We start from the raw sequence: 16,579 nt of genomic DNA on the forward strand, positions 1-16,579 counted from the left end.
TTCCTGACAATGAAAATCCGACGAGGGGGCTGGACCACTCCTCACTCAAAGCCTGCTCACAGGCGAATGACGCAACCGACAGGCGTTGAAAAACTCACGCATGCGCACGAGTGTTCAAGCTTGTCTGATGCAATCACACGTGATTCAAATCCATATGGTTTTTGAAAAGAATAATAAGGTCGGATACTTTTCTAATAGACCTCGTAGGTGATGTAAACAATGCTAGTCCAGCAGGAGCTTGAACCAGCACAATAATGATGATGATGTGCCACCATGGAGTAACCTGGATGTTGGGGCATCCCTATATCTCAGACTAGTGAAGTAACTTTGTTGAGTTTCTATGTCTAATGTCTTCACATATTTTGAAACACTGGGCATCTCGCACGTGGTATTGCTGTCATGAATATTGACATCATGCCTCTTACATCAGTGGTCTCTGATCACTCACTTATTAGGTTTACAGTTTCGCTGCCGTGTTTAGTGGAACAACAACCTTATATATCACTACGGCGATGGATCAACTCCTCAACTAAGACTGAACTTGAAGCTAGACTGCCTGATGTCTTAGCTTCACATTTGGCAAATACCCAGTCAGTAGACAGTTGTGTGGATAGTTTAAACTCAGTGCTCAAAACTACACTTGACATGATTGTGCCACCTGTGTTAAAACTGTGCTCCCCCAAATCATAGTCACCTTGGTTCAGTGATTACCTGCATGACCTCAAGCATAAGGCTAGAGGTCTAGAATGGAAATGGCGTAGTTCAAAATTAGAAGTATTCCACCTTGCATGGCGTGATGCTATCTTAGACTATAAGCATGCATTATTGGCTACAAAGTGGACCTATTACTCTGATTTGATCAACAAAAACAAGCATAACTCAAAGTTCTTGTTTGACACGTGGCAACACTTATTCATGGACAACCACCTGTAGTTCGGTCTCCTTTTCCAGCACAAGATTTCCTGGATTACTTTGAGAAGAAAATAGAAGACATTAGGTTAAACATATCCCAGCATGCCTTAACCCAGCCACTACACCCTGCTATTGAGGTGGGCACCATTACTGAGGTATTACCTCGATTTACAGAATTTGATAGTATCTCACTAGGCATGCTGACGAAACTCGTAATGTCATCAAAAAGCACAACCTTTTTATTTGACCCTATACCAACAAATCTGTTTAAGGACCTGTGGTCCACTCTTGGACCAACTGTGCTGGAAATTATTAATCTTTCTTTAACTTCTGGATCTGTTCCTAAATGTTTCAAATCTGCAGTGATTAAACCATTACTTAAGAAACCAAATCTTGACCCTAGTGTATTGAAAAACTATCATCTGATATCAAATCTATCATTTTGCTCTAAAATTCTAGAAAAAGTGGTGTCATGGCAGCTTGTGGACTATCTTACTGAGAATAATCTCTTTGAACCACTGCAGTCTGCTTTTAGAAAATATCATTCCACAGAGACAGCTCTCTCTAAAGTGTGAATGATCTTCTGCTTACAATGGATTCGGACAACACTACGGTTTTGGTGCTGTTAGATTTCAGTGCTGCATTTGATACCGTGGATCATCATATTCTGCTTGATAGGCTGGAAAATCATTTTAGGATTGCTGGGAGTGCCCTTGCATGGCTGACGTCATACTTGACCAGTCATTCTCATTGTGTTTTGTACAGTAACACTACCTCTAATCTTAGTGATATGAAACTTGGGGTTCCACAGGGGTCCATCTTAAGCCCCCTGCTTTTCTCCCTTTATATAGCACCCATTGGGCACATATTACAGTGTTTTGGGATTACCTTTCACTGCTATGCTGATGATACTCAGTTATACATGCCGATAACTGCTGGTAATCTTGTTCACCTAAAATCCTTAGAAGACTGACTTGCATCAGTGAGAAGTTGGATGTCTAGAAACGTCCTACTTTTAAACTCTGATAAGACTGAAATGGTGGTTCTTGGTCTCGTGAGACATCTGCATCAATTTGACCAGTGTATCATACATCACACTGACAAAGTGAGGAACCTTGGGGTAATTTTTGATCCTACATTGTCCTTTGACCTCCACTTTAGAAATATTATGAGGACTGCTTTCTTCCACCTGCAAAATATAGCGAAGACTCGTCCCATCCTGTCTATGGCTGCTGCTGAGACCCTGATTTGTGCGTTTATCTCTTCTAGATTGGACTACTGCAATGTTCTATTTTCTGGTTTACCGCAGTCTACCATTAGGGCTTTCCAATTGGTTCACAATGCTGCAGCCAGACTTTTGACACAAAGCAGAAAGTTCGACCACATTACACCCATTTTGGCATCCCTCACTGGCTTCCTGTCCCAGTGAGATCAGATTTAAGGTTCTGATACTAGTCTATAAAATTGTTCGTGGACTGGCACCTTCCTACTTAGCTGACCTAATTAACCTTACGTACCAGCCCAGGCTTTGCATTCTCAGGGTGCAGTACTACTTCGTGTCCCTAGGTTGAATAAGAAGTCTGTAGGTCACAGAGCTTTCTCTTATCGTGCCCCAGTTCTGTGGAATGATCTCCCTGTGTCAATAAAACAGTCAGATTCTGTAGAGACTTTCAAGTCCAGACTTAAGACGCACTTACGTATTTTCCCTTTTGTATGGCTAGTATACTGGCATAGTTTTGTTTTATGCTTTTTACTCTTTTAATTCATTTTATTTGTAAATGGAGCATGCCGCAGCTTCAACTTTACCTACATTCTGGGTCTTTTAGTGAAGCTTAGGGCTAGTGGCCAGTGATCACCTTAGCATTTCTTCTGTTTTTCTTGTTGATTAATGCTGGCAAATTATACAGTATTTCTTGTCTTTCTAATGCCTGATTCTGTTTTTTTCTCTCTGTTTAAGGTGCAGCTCCATCCAGAGATGTGAGTTGTATTTGTGCTGGTGACCCTCATGTAATGTGTACCAGCGCATTTCCTCTATATTCAATTTGTGAATTTTCTGTAATTTATTTCTGTAGCATGGCCCAAGCAGAGGGTCACCCCTTTGAGTCTGGTCTGCTTGAGGTTTCTTCCTCAGAGGGATTTTTTTTCCTTACCACTGTTGCTCTGGGGGTTAGTAAGGTTAGACCTTACTTGTGTGAAGCACCTTGAGGCAACTCTGTTTTGATTTGGCGCTATATAAATGAAAATAAATTGAAATTGAAATTGAATTGACATCATTTTGCCCGTTACTACAAGAATTTTGACTGCATTGTTGCACTTCAAATGCTACAATAACAGCAATAGAATGCCTGTGGTCAACCACATGACATCACTTTTGGGATACCTGAAGTCCCCTAAAATAACAGACAGTCGTGAGACCAGCAGTGTTGTACAGTTTGGAGGCACTGACACTGAGCAAAAGACAGGAAGAGGTGGAAGTGGCACTTTTCTCTGGAAGTGACTGAGATTAGCAATGAGCTTTTCAGAAGGACAGCACAGATACGTTGGTTAGAGGCAAAGTGAGAGGTGTGAGCTTGAGATAGCTTGGGCATTTATACAGTGGAGAGGGAGTCAAGGTATATAGAGAGAAGGATGCTGAGGATGGAGCCACTGGGCAGGAGGGGAAGAGGGAGGGCAAAGAGGAGGTTTATGGATGTGCTGAGGGAGAACATGCAGGTGTCTGGTGGGACAGAGGAAGATACAGAGGACAGGGTGAGATGGAAACGATTGACTGCTGTGCCGACCCCTAACGGGAGCAGCTGAGAAAGAGATGGATTTTTTAAAGGACCCTGTGATCAGAACTGCGCCTTATATATCTCCAAACCCAGCAAACACGACGTATTAGTGCAGCAGTGAAGAGAATATTTAGACAAAATCCTGCAAATGGTGATACAAGCATCAATTTGGCACATATACTCCTTAGACGTTAATCTTTAAAAAAAAAACTGAGTAGACACTTGAATTTGCAATAGGCGGCCAGGTAGGGGTCAATTGAAGAATTACACGGGTCAAAACTAAAAATGCACCAATCAAATTGAAAACAACACTACATTATTTGTCTGATCATAATGATTCCAAAAAGGTATAGTTTGGACTATCTATGACTGAATGTTCAGGAGTTTTGGGGTAAAAACAACAAAAATGGTGACAAAGGTTAGTTTCAGTTTGTACAGGGGTCAAAAGTTAAAGTTCCTTCAGTTTTGGTAAAATAAATAAATATGCAAATTATTAGTTGTGTTAACAGGGTTTTAAAAAGGAATAATTTGGACCATGTATCATGCTTAGTTATCATGTTACAGGGTAACATATGTCACATGTCATAGAATCCAATGGATGTTGACCTTGTTTAACCTTTACTTTGGGGACCAAACATTCAACACAATCAAAACTATTTCATTTATTAATCCTATTAGCTCAACCAATTTGCATCATTTTTTGACAGCACCATTTTTGACATCTGTGTAGCAACACAGTCAAGGTGCAGAGTAATCCATCAAATGTTGAATATTTTGCCACCATCAACGCGATATTTTAGGTCTGAAATCTCACACGATTAACCAATCAGATTTGCGGAACAAATGTAATTGGATTAGAATAACCTTTCTATGACCATTTGATGACCAAAAAGGCTTCACCTGCATTATAATAAGTCCCTTTGGCTCCTCCCTTGTATTTCACTCGGGGTCATTGCAGCAGATCTTGGACGGAGAGTATATTATGAGAAATCATAATGTAGTCAGGTGGGCAGGGGTGGTGGCCAAGTGGTTAGTTTGGCTTCAGCGCAGAAGGTCCCCGGTTCAAACCCCACATTTCCCCATGTAATATGGAGTTGCATCAGGAAGGCCAACCGGCATAAGACTTGTGCCAAATCAACATGCAGGTCCACCTTGGATCTGCTGCGACATCTCCGAGTGGAAAAACAAGGGAGCAGCCAAAGGAACTTACTATAATGTAATCAGGTACAAGCCTTTATGGTCATATAAAGGTTATTTTTTGGTTATGAGAAGGTTGCACAATGGCCACAATACAATGCCACTTGATGACATTGCTAAAATGTAGCTGGGAGTCTACACAATGACATCATGACAACGTCACCATAAAAAGTAATTTTGACAAAAAAAAAGTGATGTCACCACAATGTCATAGTAATGTTTGCTGGGCAAGTAGGAGAAAGGTAAGAATTTCTGTGACCTGTTATGTCACATGTATCCCAAACCACTTCAGCAGTTCGTTTGAGGCATTGGTTTGGTGACTGTTAATATTTGTTTTAGGTGCTGCCCACTTGTCACCCAAAATGCATTTTAAAATGAAGAATAAATGGCACCCAAGAATGATCAGAATAAAATGTGTACTCAGAGCTTTCTTTTTCTACAAGATGATCAGGGCAGGGGACCCTGCGTGCCTGGATGGAACTTACCCTGCGGCTATGTTCTCGATGCCTGGGAGACTTGGCGTGTTGCATGCTTTGCGCCTTTCTCTGTGGAGGACGTTGAGGATTTATTCATATTTGGATTCATAGTAGGAGGGCTGGTACTTATTGGCTTATGTGCTGCCCTGACCTACCGGAAGACTGGCAAGACGGCTACTGCCAAAACCACGACCCTTTGCTTGTCCGTCATGATTAATGAGTTTGGCAAGGCAATGCATTCTCAGACTGCGTTAACTCTTGAACTCAGACGCAAATTGGATAACATCTCGGCGCAAATGTCTGCCTTGCAGGAGAAGGTGAAGATTTCAGAGGCCGGGAATTTTTCATAATTGGGCTTTGGTTTGTTCATGTGAAGCTGGAAAAGTGTTTTTCACTGCTCAACCACAAACACGGCAGGCTTATCAGCCTTTCAAGGATAAATGCCCATTGTTTTCCTACACAAGAATTTCTACGGCCTTGGAATGATTGGCTGCCTCCTTATCTCTCTTACTCCAGTACACAAGGACAGACAGACTCACACATGGACAAAGACTGAAGCATGCTCCACTTTCCCTCTACCTCCCTTCCTGCTCCCCATCACACACCCCATCCCGGCCACCGCTCACGCCACCCCTTTCCCCTCCGGGGGGCTGCGCGGTTTAGCTACGGCAGGTCCCCGTTCCCCCCAAGCTATCGGTGGCGCAAATCCAGTTGCAGCGGCTACCAAACACTCACATTGCCTCAATTTGGAAAATGGACTGTTTCAAGTTTAGTGCACATAAACAGTGTCAAATGTATATGTGTTGTCTTAATTCTGATGTGTGCCATTATTACAGTAAACAAGTAATAATTGTGGATTAATTGCTGTTTGTCTGTGGAAATGTGAGTGTGGATGTAATCTCGTTGTTGTTGCACTTGTAATGACAATGATAATAAAGCTCATCCATCCATCCAGCAATTTCCACTCAGCTGTGGACTGGCACCCTGTCAACAAACTGGATTAATGGTGCAATCCTTTGAGACGTTTCTTTTTTAAGCCCGAGGACCTAATTTACTAGGATACTATATAGTACATGCTAAATTGCCTGGGAAGCCCAAACATTTGTGCAAAGGGGTTGAGGCAGTGTTGCGAGTGGTTCAACAAGACTAATTCACCTATTTAAAGTTCATGTTGGACTTGTTGATGTCAAAGCACCAGGATGAACACCAAAATTTAAGTCCCTTTTCTGTTTGTAAATTAGTAAAATATCAAATGACAAGGATCTATTTTAGCCATCATATATAACAATTGTTTTTTTTTCCACTTTGTTGAATGATACATTCCATCCTTCACCTGATGAAATATTTGAATCATTGAACTTGAATTTCTACCATTGAACTCATAAACATTCATTATTTGTTTTATATGACGGTTATATAAACATTCATTATTATTATCATGTGTTGAGTGTACAAACCTCGTGTTCTCTCCCACAATTTTGTCCACAGGTGGACAAACCACAAATTGCATTTTCATGAAGGCAAAAGCACTAAAAGGACAATATTTTGTGCATTTGAAAAAAGTGTGCAGTTAGTAGATCAGTGTTTTTTTGTGAGTGCTTTACATACACACACACACGCTTTTACACAAGGAAACCTTCAGTAAATCAGACCCCTTTATGGGGTACATTGGGTCTTGGCTTTGGTTTGCACTCTGAGTACTTTGATAGTCACACCTGGAGCTGAATAGACACAATATTCACTGGAGTTCACTCGTTGGCACATGAGGCAGCATTTTACAATTTGGCATCCTGTGAGGTATGAATGTGCTGATATAATTTGTTATGGTGGTGCGTTACCATGGAAAACTCCCCTGGGTGGTCTGAATCTCTGTGTAAATGTAATGAGTGAACAAAACACACACTAAGTACAATTAACACAACAAATTTATTGTCATTTAGTGGGGAAAAAACACACAAAACTCTGAAAACATAGAGAAATGTACAGCTTTAAATTACACAGGCTCTTATAAACAAAATAAAGTCTCTGTCTGTATGTACATCAGCAGTAACGACAGGTGACTCGTCAGCATATCTCCAACAAAATAAAACCTTTTTTTTTTTTTTATCTGAGTACAAAAAGCCAGCGTTTCTCCTGAGACCCTGCCGGTGAGCTGTCCATCGTTTAACAGTTTGGGATGGTGGATTGACCCCAGTGCTACGACTTTTACTACATGGTCCTGCTGGCTGACACTGTTGACTGAGTGATGACAGAACACACACAGAAATTCAACCCCGTACCCGACAGTGTCCGACTGTCGCGTCGTTCAATGAGTTACTGACGTGTCTGTAACTCGCTGCCTCGTAACACTGTCCTGCTCTGAACTGTACATACAGAATCCAAAATATGTTCGGAAATTAATGCAAATGAGTCTGTTTTGTACAAACAGATTTTATAAAAATGATTTCACTTTGTGAAATAAAAATACAGATATAAAATGTTCATGTGACACAGTTACTGGCACCCTGTGATTAATTTACTGTAAATCTTCATCTTCCGAGACAGTTTTCTATTGGCAAGTCAGGGGGCAAACTGTGGCTGAAATGTCACATCTCCTTTTAAAGAAAATGTTTCCCTCTTCCAAAGCTCGTACGATGTACGATTCCTCCAATCAAACCAAAGAATCCTGTAACTCCTTCATTGTTGCCATGTGTGTCTTGGTGGCTTCCCTTACTAATCTCCTTCAGGCATAGTCACGTTCTCTTTGAGAAGGTCTACTGCAGACAGTTTATATTTTGTAACTACTGAAATAAATGAATTCCAAGACATATTCAGTGACTTGGAAGAGTTCACGTACCTTTCATCTGGAAAGTGTTTACCGCACTTCACTGTTTCCACATTTTGTTACGTTACAGCCTTATTCCAAAATGGATGAAATGATTTTTTTTCCCCTCAAAATTCTACACACAATACCCCATAATGACAATGTGAAAAAAGTTCCTTTTGAGATTTTTTACAAATTTATATAAAAAAAAAAAAAAGAAATCACGTGTACGTAAGTATTCACAGCCTTTGCCATGAAGCTCAAAATTCAATCAATCAATCAATCAATCAATTTTTTTATATAGCGCCAAATCACAACAAACAGTTGCCCCAAGGCGCTTTATATTGTAAGGCAAGGCCATACAATAATTATGTAAAACCCCAACGGTCAAAACGACCCCTGTGAGCAAGCACTTGGCTACAGTGGGAAGGAAAAACTCCCTTTTAACAGGAAGAAACCTCCAGCAGAACCAGGCTCAGGGAGGGGCAGTCTTCTGCTGGGACTGGTTGGGGCTGAGGGAGAGAACCAAGAAAAAGACATGCTGTGGAGGGGAGCAGAGATCAATCACTAATGATTAAATGCAGAGTGGTGCATACAGAGCAAAAAGAGAAAGAAACAGTGCATCATGGGAACCCCCCAGCAGTCTACGTCTATAGCAGCATAACTAAGGGATGGTTCAGGGTCACCTGATCCAGCCCTAACTATAAGCTTTAGCAAAAGGAAAGTTTTAAGCCTAATCTTAAAAGTAGAGAGGGTGTCTGTCTCCCTGATCTGAATTGGGAGCTGGTTCCACAGGAGAGGAGCCTGAAAGCTGAAGGCTCTGCCTCCCATTCTACTCTTACAAACCCTAATGCCTCCTGTTTCTACTGATCATCCTTGAGATGTTTCTGCAGCTTCATTGGGGTCCACCTGGGGTAAATTAAGTTGATTGGACATGATTTAGAAAGGCACATACTTGTCGATACATAAGGTCCCATAGTTGTCAGTGCCTGTCAGAGCACAAACAAAGCATGAAGTCAAAGGAATTGTCTGTAGACCTCTGAGACAGGATTGAGCACAGTAGCCTCATCATCCATAGCTGGAAGAAGTTTGGATCCACCAGGACTCTTTCTAGAGCTGGCCGCCTGTCTAAACTGAGCAATCGGGGAGAAGGGCCTTAGTCAGGGAGGTGACCAAGAACCTGATGGTCACTCTGTCAGAGCTCCGGCATTTCTCTGTAGACGGACAACCTCTCAGAAGGACAACCATCTCTGCAACAATCCACCAATCAGGCCTGTATGGTGGAGTGGCCAGACAGAAGCCACTCCTTAGTAAAAGGCACATGGCAGCCCACCTGGAGTTTGCCAAAAGGCACCTGAAGGACTCTTAGACCATGATAAACAAAATTTGCTTGTCAGATGAGACAAAGATTGAACTCTTTGGCATCATGTTTGTTTGTATGTCACGTAAAGAAAACTGGCTGTGGAAGTGACAATTTAGAGTGCCATATTTTCAAGAGTTCAACTTTTTCTGAATGTGTAACTCACTTTTTAACACAATGTTTCCCAAGGAGTGACTTTAATAACAGACAGGAACTCAGTAACACATGTGCACACCACAGCATGTGACATAAGGACTTTTAAACTCCAAAATAAGCATACGGACAAATAAACATGTTGGACAACATACTGGATGTTATTTGACACAGATGAATATGAATTTCTGGCCCACAGCGTTGGAAACAACACAATAAAAACATGAGTACACTTGATTATTATTTTTTTTTTTTCATCAGCTCTTTAATTTGGGACTTTTGTGCATTGTTGCAAATGGTGTGCATTGTGTACTTTCGTTATTGGAGTTTATTTTGCTTTTTGTATTGATTCCTGGGAAACCTTGGTATAAACAGTTATTATTATTATTACTATTATTATTATTACTGATATTAATAATAATGAGCCAATTATTTTTTGGTATCTAAGTTGTACCAGTGTATAAGTCGGAAAAAAACTACAATAAAAAATTGTGTTACTCGTACTCCAGAAAATATGTAAATTCATTACAGAGTGCTGTTAACTGTGTCGTGTTCATTTTTTGTTTGTATTTTTAAATGCAATAATACAAAAGCAGTTGTAGTTGCTGTTCAGTAACTTTGGTAATTTTTTATAATATGTTCTGATGACACAAAACTGATTCATTTGTATTTTTCCCCTGAACATATTTTAAATTCTGTATTGAAAATGTAAGCTCAGAACATTACCACACAGAGGCCAGATCGAAGCCTCACAGCTGAAGCCCTGTTGGTGTTTAAAAATAGCGCTAAAAATGGAATGTGTCCATTGACTGATTGACGGGAAGTCACACTGAATATTTCCACCCTGGTTCATGGTTTGTAATGAAGTGTCCTCTTAAGTTTCAAATTGGGAAAGTAATCTGGCCTGATACTATTTTTTTAATCACTCAGCAGAGATGACCAGATGATTTTCTTACAGCAATAGCCCGTAAACATCATGTGACTTTTTCAAGCACAGGAGGCGGGGCTTCCGACACCCCACGTGGACAACTGATCCCCCAAACCCACTGAGGCCCACAGAAGATCTGTATCTCTACAGCACAGCAAATTAAAAAATAATATAAAAATAAATCATACAGTTTCACATTCAGTCGTGAACAGTCTCCAGTGCAGCACCAGAAATGTTTCAAAGAAAGTGTGTACAAAGAAAACCTCATCTCCTTGAATACAATTCTCATTAAAAAAAAAAAAATATTTTGTGCAGTGCTGCAGGATTCAGGAGAGAAAACTAAAGTCAGAATACACAGATAGAAGGTGCTCAACACAACAATCAAACACTCCAAGAAGCAAACACAGAGGTATTAAAAAAACACAAAGGAAAAAATACAGGGGAAGGCTGAGGACAACCCACCACGAGCTGCAGACAAGTCCAGCACAGACTGATGTGGGACCTGGAGGAAGAGGAGGTTCTGTCATCAGCTCCACCACATTCCTGCTCACAGTACGGAGCATTTAGAAATGTCATGGAAGCTCTGTCCCATAATACTGTATTTCTAATTGTACATCATTTTTGTATTGTTACTTTCTTTACATTCATATTCCTGATGGAAATTTCAAGGGCTCCATTACTGAACCATGAATGCAGAGTCAGATTGAAAATTAGGCCTGGAATCTATGTGGACACACTGGTGTGTGTGTGTGTGTGTGTGTGTGTGTGTGTGTGTGTGTGTGTGTGTGTGTGTGTGTGTGTGTGTGTGTGTGGTATTTAAATGTGTGGTATTTAAATCAAACATCATTAAATGTGAACCCGACACTGTTAGCACAGAATCTCCAACTCACATTACTATTAAGAACCTGATACTGGACAATAACTCGCTGCAGTTCCATATTTGAACATTAACGTTGTTTTGTAGCTCGCTATTATAGCTTAGCGTCAGCGTTCAAAGCTAACAGTAAGAACAACAGACTGAGCTTTGAGAGTAATTACATCCAAATCGAGTGAACAGTACCACCTAAAGAACAAGTTTTTTTTAAATGACATATTAAAACTTTAACAATTAAGCTTCTGAGTGCTCTCGTCTCCTTTGACAACTGCATCATTTACAAGAATTTTTTAATATACACTCAACAAAAATATAAACGCAACACTTTTGGTTTTGTTCCCATTTTGTATGAGATGAACTCAAAGATCTAAAACTTTTTCCACATACACAATATCACCATTTCCCTCAAATATTGTTCACAAACCAGTCTAAATCTGTGATAGTGAGCACTTCTCCTTTGCTGAGATAATCCATCCCACCTCACAGGTGTGCCATATCAAGATGCTGATTAGACACCATGATTAGTGCACAGGTGTGCCTTAGGCTGCCCACAATAAAAGGCCACTCTGAAAGGTGCAGTTTTGTTTTATTGGGGGGGGATACCAGTCAGTATCTGGTGTGACCACCATTTGCCTTATGCAGTGCAACACATCTCCTTCGCATAGACTTGATCAGGTTGTCAATTGTGGCCTGTGGAATGTTGGTCCACTCCTCTTCAATGGCTGTGCGAAGTTGCTGGATATTGGCAGGAACTGGTACACGCTGTCGTATACACCGGTCCAGAGCATCCCAAACATGCTCAATGGGTGACATGTCCGGTGAGTATGCCGGCCATGCAAGAACTGGGACATTTTCAGCTTCCAAGAATTGTGTACAGATCCTTGCAACATGGGGCCATGGTTTATCCTGCTGCAACATGAGGTGATGTTCTTGGATGTGGCACAACAATGGGCCTCAGGATCTCGTCACAGTATCTCTGTGCATTCAAAATGCCATCAATAAAATGCACCTGTGTTCTTCGTCCGTAACAGACGCCTGCCCATACCATAACCCCACCGCCACCATGGGTCACTCGATCCACAACATTGACATCAGAAAACCGCTCACCCACACGACGCCACACACGCTGTCTGCCATCTGCCCTGAACAGTGTGAACCGGGATTCATCCGTGAAGAGAACACCTCTCCAACGTGTCAAACGCCAGCAAATGTGAGCATTTGCCCACTCAAGTCGGTTACGATGACGAACTGGAGTCAGGTCGAGACCCCGATGAGGACGACGAGCATGCAGATGAGCTTCCCTGAGACGGTTTCTGACAGTTTGTGCAGAAATTCTTTGGTTATGCAAACCGACTGTTTCAGCAGCTGTCCGAGTGGCTGGTCTCAGACGATCTTGGAGGTGAACATGCTGGATGTGGAGGTCCTGGGCTGGTGTGGTTACACGTGGTCTGCGGTTGTGAGGCTGGTTGGATGTACTGCCAAATTCTCTGAAACGCCTTTGGAGACGGCTTATGGTAGAGAAATGAACATTCAACGCACGAGCAACAGCTCTGGTTGACATTCCTGCTGTCAGCATGCCAACTGCACGCTCCCTCAAATCTTGCGACATCTGTGGCATTGTGCTGTGTGATAAAACTGCACCTTTCAGAGTGGCCTTTTATTGTGGACAGTCTAAGGCACACCTGTGCACTAATCATGGTGTCTAATCAGCATCTTGATATGGCACACCTGTGAGGTGGGATGGATTATCTCAGCAAAGGAGAAGTGTTCACTATCACAGATTTAGACTGGTTTGTGAACAATATTTGAGGGAAATGGTGATATTGTGTATGTGGAATGAAAATAAATTGAAACTAGTTTGGATGCACTTTGGAAGAAGAAGAAGAAGATCATATTTAACGTGGGTAACCAACTAAAGCATGAAGCTTGGAAACAACTCCTCCCCGGCATTGCTGTTGAGAGTGCCAGTTGGAATCTGGAAGCAAACCCAGATCGCTGGCGTCCCAGTCCAACGTGCAAACCATTATGCCACCACCTCACTTTCCCATTCAATTGAATAGTTTGTTAGATTGTCCATCTTGTGTGAGTACAACTATTAGGATGAACAGTGCTGACAGAAATGTATTAACATCATCACCAACATATGCTGTTAGTAATCAATAAACGTGTTAATAACTGCGATTTAATTTAAAGTCTGGAAAAAAAAACTTGGTTTGAGTTCATTTCAGGCTCTAGTAAATGTATTTGTCTGATGTGGCACAGTTGTCAAAGATGAACAGAGCACAAACAATGTGTTTACATGTCTCAAATAATCAAATTGTCCTTTAAAATGGATCTTAAAATGACCGGCAGACTGGGTTTGTCATGGTGTAATATCTAGCCTTTGACAGCAGGGGGCAGCAGTGATCCACTCTTGACATTGCTGCTTTAATCAGATTAAATTTATTGTGTAATGGATAAAAATAATAGTTCTTCTAAATTTCATCTCACAGGCCAGGATGAAACTTTGGGTCAAAGTCAATATCACAAAAAAAGTAGTTGTTTTAATCTGAGCACTGATTTTAAAAGTTTTGAATTCACTGGATTATGAAGTTCATTTAATTGTGAAGAGTCCAACATGTCAGGTTCCACTCGCTCGTAAAAAACAAACAAAACAAAACACTTTTTATGATTAAATCATTTGTTGCACAATAGCAACAATTTTCCTTTTAAAGTTTTACATTTTTAGATTTATGTGTACGTGACATCAAAATGAACTTATATGGTCATAAATTTTTAATAGACCAAAACTATCTGGAAACTTGGATGATTTTCCGTCCATTACATTTGCAGCTGTTACTCATCAGTCATTGTTGGACTGAAAATCAAAACAGAGCCATTGGGCAGGGCCATGACAGTTTGGTAGATTATAAAAGCAAACAGCAAGATTTTGAGCTCACAAACAGCAAAAGACCAACAACACCAAAAAACAATATTTGCATCAGCTGAAAGAACAAGTTCTTTGATGAGAAACAAAATTGGGCCAGACCAAGAACAACCTGCAAGAGGCAGGAGTGTGTGCACGTATGTATACGTGTGTGTAAAGAGCCAAAGTAATCATTCAAGTGAAGACTTTAGCACAGCAAAGACAGAAGGGTAAACCATCATCAATACCACTAGCAATAGGTTATACAAAAGTCCTCAAAAAAGAAGCAAAACTTCAGAGTTCTGGAGCAACTAGTGATGTCTGATGAAACTTGTACCAGAATGATGGGAAGATAAAAGAGAAGAAGAGATGATCCTCACATGTTGGAATGTTTATGAATGATATGACACGAGAGGCAGGATGGATTCTAAAGTGTTTAGGGATGTTATATCTGCTAACAATCTTAAAAAAAAACCCAATTCATCCATGTTGACCTGTGTTCAAATCCCACTCATGCTACCTATCTGTATCCTTGGACAATGCGCTTAATCTGCATTGTCTCAGTCCAGTCAGCTGTAAACGGGTGCCTGCCTTGCCTTGCCTGGGTAAGTAACCTACACTGGACTGGTGTCCTCTCAAAGTATAGTCATAGACATACCTCATGCTATGGATAAGCACAGGCACCAACGCCCCTCAAGGCCTACATATATAGGACTTGGTTTAATGACCTGAAACGTACTGTAGACGAAAACCAAGACTTTTTTCCATGGTTTACAGACATGGAATGTTCTCCAATGACCAAGTCAAACATATGACCCAAATCCAACCAAAGAACAAGCAAGAAGTGAAGATTGCTGGAGTGACAGCCCAGCACTGCCTTTCTGGCAATGACGGCCTGCCAATGATGGTTGTAGTGATGGCCCAACAGTGATGGCCCGGCAATGACGGCTTGGCAGTGACAGGTCAGACCACAATGGCCCAGTAGTGACGGCTATAGTGACAGTCAGACAAGAATGCCCCATCAGGAATGGCCTGACAGTGATGGCTGTAGTGATGGCCTGGCAATGATGGCCCAACAGTGATGGCTCGGCAATGACGGCCCAGACCACTATGACCCAGCTGTTATGGCTATAGTGACAGCCAGACAACAATGACCCGTCAGTGATGGCCTTGCAATGACAGCCCAACAGTGATGGCCAAGCAGTGATGGTCTGGCAGTAACAGCCCAGACAACAATGGCCTAGCAGTGATAGGCCAGACCACAATGACCCAGTCGTTATGGCTTTGGTGACAGCCAGAGAACAAGGCCCCCGTCAGTGATGGCCTGGCAGTGATGGTCTTGCAATGATGGCCCAACAGTGATGGCCCGGCAGTGACAGCTACAGTGACACCCCAGATAACAATGGCCTAGCAGTGACGGCCCGGCAGGAACCAAACTAGCATCTGCTGATGTTTGTGGGTGACTCTAATGGCATTCAAAACAGCCAAGGTTTTATTTGAATTTATACATTTGCTGTTGTCTAAGCACAAATCATTCGTCATGTTTTACCAGATTTTAATGCACGTATCCTCAAATAACAGCTGACTCTGCGCTTTCAGGTCACATTCACTGGTAAAATATAAGTTTTGTTCATTTCCAGAAAAAAATTCATAAATGTGACTGGCAATGAAATCATTGTATTGAAGAACTTCAGTGGAACTGGTGTCTTTGTAGCTTTTTGAATTTTCTTGTTCAGTCAGTCCTATGCTTCTCCCTGGTTCGTTACCTCACCTCCTCTGTCCTCTGTCCCTCATACTTTTTTTTCAATCTCACCCCTCCGTCAGTCTGTCAGGACCACCAGCTCCCCCTCACTTCTCTCTCCTCTGTCACTTTCCTCCCCTTCACTGTATGGGAGCCGTTCCCTCTCGCGTTCCCTCTCTCTCTCTCTGGGATGGGACGTTGGTGTGGCGTGGCCCTCGGATCGCCGTGGTGGCGGTGTCACCTGCGGTAGGTAATGCTCCAGTAATGCAGAGTGAAATGGCATGCTGGGAACCGACACTGATCCTCCACCGCCTGGATATTGCCCATCGCTGTGCGCGTAGTGAATCTGGGTTTCGGATTGGCTGCAAAAACAGGAAGTGAGATCATGAATCACCTTCGTAATGTTATGTCTGTTGACAGATGCGATTGCTGATGTCAGCCTTTGACTAAACAAGAACA

General features: G+C 41.7%; 1 protein-coding gene and 1 long non-coding RNA gene across 2 annotated transcripts in view; both read right to left on the bottom strand.

Annotated features, from left to right (window-relative positions):
- Positions 1–646: 646 nt before the first annotated feature.
- LOC117507538 lies at positions 647–11,878 on the bottom strand. Its single transcript, XR_004559742.1, has 3 exons — positions 10,855–11,878; positions 2,389–2,394; positions 647–658 (listed from the first exon to the last, which is right to left on the bottom strand). It is a non-coding gene; the product is annotated as an uncharacterized LOC117507538 (long non-coding RNA).
- A 2,222-nt stretch (positions 11,879–14,100) lies between these two features.
- The window catches only part of LOC117507537 (transcription factor SOX-13-like), a 265,912-nt gene continuing 263,433 nt past the window's right edge, over positions 14,101–16,579 (bottom strand). The window contains 1 exon segment of the mRNA XM_034167405.1: positions 14,101–16,482. Coding sequence (XP_034023296.1) covers positions 16,200–16,482 — 283 coding nt within the window. The 3' untranslated portion in view covers positions 14,101–16,199.

This window comes from Thalassophryne amazonica, chromosome 3 (genome assembly GCF_902500255.1).
Source record: "Thalassophryne amazonica chromosome 3, fThaAma1.1, whole genome shotgun sequence".
NCBI classification, from domain to species: Eukaryota; Metazoa; Chordata; class Actinopteri; order Batrachoidiformes; family Batrachoididae; genus Thalassophryne; species Thalassophryne amazonica.